General features: G+C 50.5%; 1 protein-coding gene across 4 annotated transcripts in view; it reads right to left on the bottom strand.

The window, feature by feature from the left end:
• SSH1 (slingshot protein phosphatase 1) overlaps window positions 1–5,037 on the bottom strand; it is a 40,840-nt gene that overhangs the window by 10,111 nt on the left and 25,692 nt on the right. For 3 of the 4 annotated variants that reach the window (XM_025198592.1, XM_025198602.1, XM_025198593.1), the window contains 5 exons: window positions 4,492–4,686; window positions 4,129–4,222; window positions 3,140–3,268; window positions 1,860–1,906; window positions 227–373 (listed from right to left, as the gene is read on the bottom strand). In XM_025198592.1, coding sequence (XP_025054377.1) covers window positions 227–373; window positions 1,860–1,906; window positions 3,140–3,268; window positions 4,129–4,222; window positions 4,492–4,686 — 612 coding nt within the window. The remainder of the gene's footprint in view (window positions 1–226; window positions 374–1,859; window positions 1,907–3,139; window positions 3,269–4,128; window positions 4,223–4,491; window positions 4,687–5,037) is intronic. The other variant, XM_025198597.1, reaches the window with a different exon arrangement.

Genomic DNA, 5,037 nt, shown 5'->3' with positions numbered 1-5,037 from the left:
ACTAACCAGTAAGAAGCACCACAGCGGCGTCTGGTGGGCTCAGGTCAGCATCAGCCTCTGCAATCACCTCCAAGGGCTCAGCCGAGCCCTGCCAGCTACTGCATTTCCCCTCCTGCCTTCCCTTGAGGTTCGTCTTCCGGCTACAGTCACGTGAAGACTCGTGCCTACTCTCTCCACGGACACCGACAGGTCCTTACCCTCACCCCGGAGATGATCGTCCACTTACTTGGCCTTGTTGATAAAATGATACGCCTCATTCCAGTGGGCAAGGAGATCAGTCGTCTCCTCATCGTACACTCTGATATTGTGATAGGCAAACAGCCCAGGGAAGAAGTTATCGATTTCCCGCGTCACGTTTAAAATGTAGTCAATGCTGGAAGGAAGGATAGTGAAAGAGAGAAAGGATGAAGCTGAACCATGCCAGACCTCAGTGGGGAATGGAAATGTCTTTGATAAAGTACATGAAATGTGATGCAAAGCTCCAGTGGTCGCCACACACAGGAAGCAAAGCCCCTTCGCCCTCCGGCCCCAAGTCCCCAAATCCTTAGCTTCCAAGACACCAGCTGGAGTCATGTCCATGAAGGACTCACAGGACCAGCCCGCCAACCTGAGCCAGGAGGTCCTTGCTCCCTGCCCTTCCAATTAAATCATCTTGCCTCTAACCAGACAAAATCAAGACTCTGCATTTCTCAGGAGCTCAGAGCACTCTGCAAACAACAGACGAACCCCAAGAAGAAAATTAATGGACTGCCACTCTATGGATGGGGAAGCTGAGGGAGGAAGAAGTACAGAGACCTGCCCAAAGTCTCACACCAACTAGCCCAGCTAGGGAGAAAACCCAGGAACCCCGATTCTTAGTCCTATGCTATGGCCACATGACTGTCCTTTCTTCCTTCTTTCCAACTGGAAACATGAAATAAAAGCTGCCTAGTTGCCCTCTGCTTCTGCATGGCCCAAGAGCAAGGCTTTCACCATTCAACCTAGGAGAGCAAGTGCCCATATGAATTTATTGTGTTGTATCCTGCAGACAAATCAAAAATACCAATCATTTGGGCAAAGATTCGTCCAGCTTCAGCTTTTTAAATACAGCATGTCAAAGATACCATCACCGAGGATCAAAGGATTAATGCGCCGTTTATTTGACTGGTTCAAAAATGCTCAGACATCTGGTTCCTGAGGCCTCCAATTAAAACATTTTTATTCTTCTTGTTGAGCAATGCTTCTCCAATCCTCAGACTGGACCTCGAGCGTGTCCTGGGCGAGCAGCAAGTATTTACGCACAAAATTCCCACTGGCCTAGAAAGCATGAAAGCAAATCAAGCCAAGAAGTGGCGTAGTGGAGAAAACTCTTGCGGCGATGGCCCAGCAGCTGCCTGGAGGCACCAGGGAAATGGAAGATGCTTCCCACAAATGTGCTCATTCTCGGGCAGTTCTGCACCATTTGGAGAAGGGCTTTTCTGCGACATGCCCCGTAAGATTTAATCGTGTGCAGCATTCAGGAATTCACACCTGAGACAACAAGCAGCTCGGCTATTTAATACATAGCTGCTACACTGCATTCTTCATCCACTGATCCAGAGACACGTTACAAAGGCAGATAGGCAAGGGTTGCATCCATTTTCTAGCCCAGAGAAGTAAGGCTGAGAAAGGCAAGAGCAGGTCATCTGCTACTGCAAACAGAACCCGGTACCTTACTCAAGTGCCCCATGCCCTATAAGGGTCATACGTCCTCTCTTCAGAGACCTGAGCAGGAGAAGAACTGCAGGTGACATGGGGATTTAAGTGTTTCACATGCAACGTCTGGCACTGGTTGCCTGTAGAGCCGGGGGGTGAAGGGAGAGGAACGGTGCAGTACTCACCCTGAGCCCTGCAGCTCTTCTAGGTTGGAGGCGTTCCATTCTGATCCCTAGGGCGCAAGTCACACAGAGGCAGGATGAGCAATCTAAACTACAACAAATGACAGCATCTACCATCGAAATGGGCAATGCAAAGGCTGGAAGAAAGGGACTATCATCACCCTCCTGATACGCACCTTCCGGACTGAGGTGCAAGGGGATCGAGTCACTCACCCATGGAGTTGTGGCAGACCCAAAGGGAACTCAAACCTTGGGTTTCTTCAGCCTTTGCTGGAAAACCCTTCTCCTTCCTTATTGGAGAAGCCTTAGGCAGCCCTGTTATTTAACACCCTCCCCCATGAGAAGGCATGGATCACACATGCGGTAGGGTTAGGAGCCAAGTGGGAACATTACAGGAGCATACAGTCGGACTTTAGTCTGAGAAGCTCCCAGTCATGAGAACTGGAGAGGCACTGGAGCTGGCAAAGGAGATGGGCTGTGGGGCACTGAGCCTGTCTCTCGAGGGGGCAGTTCAGAGCCTGTCTGGGTTGGCAGCCAGCATCTCTGGATCTACTTGGTCTCTAGGGTCGAGGGAATTAGTCTCAGCCCAGCTCCTACCAACAAGTCCACCACAAATCGACTGTCAGTGGCTACTCAGTAGCAAATGCGACTGTACAGGGAAAACCCTTCAGATGCCCAAAAACCCAGGTGGTACAACCTAGACCCAGGTGACTCCCAAGAGGATGGGGAGGTTCTGATTACAGGGGTGTGGGTGCTGCACACTGAATCCGGGACACGGCTTTAGGGAGCAAAACTAGGAGGATGCCAACATAAGATTGACCTGTGAACATCAATCCTTCCTCGGTCTCTGTCCTGGAAGGAGTGAATCGGATGCAGGACCTCACTTGTCTTCATTAAGTCTTTGTTCCAGATGGTAATTTCTAGTTCTGCTTGCAGTACCATCTAGTGGTAGGAGATGACATGAGTCGCATCCTCCTTCACAGCCTTACCCTAGGCTTCCAGCATACATCACTGTTCAGCCTTTACTCTCTGTGCAGTCCGCACCCAGTGGAAGGCTCTTTGACCTCCTCACTGCCTCACCTTCGGCTTCACCCAATTCAGCAAGCAAAAACCAGTGGCACTGATTGGGTCTGAGAGTAAATAACCTGCGTGCTTGGACAGCGCCCTGCTCTATGTCCTCTACTGATTAAAAAACCCACCTTGCATCACACAATACCCTGCCTGAGCCCCCGCTCACCCTTGCAAGCTGTTTGCAATGCACAGCTCAGAATGCTGCTGCTTACCAGGTACAGATGGTCGAAAATCAGAGAGGGCTTGTCCATCTGCCCCAGGATGAGCAGCATTTCGTTATCTATAAACTCCTTGAATTCCTTCAAGTTGCAATTCATGTGCTTCTCCAGCTCGTTCCGGATCTGCAGGGCAGAACATGACAGTATGCCATCTAGGCTACAGGAACCCACCACCTACACGAAGGCCTAAATGGGCTCAACATCCACCAGTGTTTGAAAAAGGGGGGCACTGATACATTTTACACGTGGGGCTGAATAGGGAGAGACCGGCTGACACAGAGATAGATCATTGCTTTGCGAGACCAACAGCCTCACTGAACTGTCGCCCTCCAATGTTTTAGGCCCCACATTTAGCTCACTCAGAGCTTTGTGTAAAACCCAAAGCAACCGACACTGCATCTTTTTACACACTTAGCCATCCCCTACTGTGCTCAACTCCCAAGCACAGCACTAGCCCCTAAGAAGTAAGAGCAAAACCCATCAGAAACAAGAAAAGGTGGTGGCATCACAGGAAAAGAGAATTTGGTGTTTTCAAGTTCTCTGAGTTGTAAAAGAGCTGCCCATGCAGTTTTATCCCCCATCCCCTCCCCTTTAAAAGCCAAGCTCATGGATATACAATGCAGATCAAGGGGGGTGACTGCATCATGTGCTTGCATATCTGAGCGAGCTTTAATCCAGCTCACCTGGTTGCATGCAAATACTTCACCCATCAAACAAGCAACTAAAGGGCAACTCAGAAGGCTCATACATGTATCCCAGCACTCCTGGTTTCAACTGCTTGTTGCAAAAGACTCTGAGACCTCACTGGGTGGTTGACTCCCAGAACAGGGCACAAATCTGATAAGAACAGCAGGGAATACAGATCCCAAGGGTCCTAAATCCCAGTCCTCTGCACTTGCCCTGCAACAAAGCTACCTCTCCTTCTCTGGACTCTGACAGCACTCAGGTTGTTGCCGGACAGCCCAGGGTAGGGGGTTCCTTACTTCCTTGGAGGTCACATTTTCCAGGTCTTTGCTCATCATGATACTTCGGAGTTTGGCTTTAATGAGCCGCTCTGTCCTCTCCCTCTCAGTTGGCCTGGAAAGGAAAATTAAAGGAGACATTCAGACAGGCACTATGCTGGGACAGAAGCCCTTGGCAGTGCTCCCTCTGTGTAACAGGACACTTGCAATTATGGAGAAGGGAGCAGGAGGATGGCATGAACTGAAACAGCCAGGGGAAAAGGGGTGAGCATTCTGAAGGGCCCTTGTGAACAGAGAGGAAACCAAAGTGCTGGAAGACGAAAGGGAAAACACAGGTTTTCTAATGTCAACAAGCAGAGGCTCAAGAGAAGAATCGGGACTGACATGTCGACAAACAGCGCCGGGGAATCGGGGCGCGTTGACTCCAGGTCCTGCATCGCGTTCCACTCATTGATGCAGCTCTGGTCGGAGCCAATGCAGCTCTCGTAGTACGTGGCCCAGACCAGGGCCATACCGCCTGGGAAGTAGTTGTACCTCCGGGCCACCTCGCAGGCTTTGTGGAGGATCTGCAGCGCAGACCTGCAAGTTTGGAAAACAAGGACGGATGTGGATTCTCTGCCACTGGATGCTGGCAAGTGCAGGTTAGACAAACATTTATCAGGGATGCTTCAAGGCCCTCCTGAGGTCCCTGGACTGCTGTACGAGTATGATCTGAATGTCATGGGCGAACAGGACAACGTGGAAACCAAAAGCATGGAAGATTTGCACTGGGGACTTCGTACCAATTTGTTAGTGCTTGGCTGTGTTTCCGGACAGCAAAGGCTTCTCCTCTTCCAAACTCAGACAGAGGAGTCGCAAACGCTAACCCACACATTTGGTAACCGCTTGGGCACAGGGTGAAATTCACCCCATGTGACAGACCAGCACCAG

The sequence above is a fragment of the Alligator sinensis genome, unplaced genomic scaffold (genome assembly GCF_000455745.1).
Source record: "Alligator sinensis unplaced genomic scaffold, ASM45574v1 scaffold628_2, whole genome shotgun sequence".
Lineage (NCBI taxonomy): Eukaryota > Metazoa > Chordata > Crocodylia > Alligatoridae > Alligator > Alligator sinensis.
The sequence above is the reverse complement of the archived record's forward strand: the minus strand, read 5'-3'. Positions and strand labels throughout refer to the sequence as shown.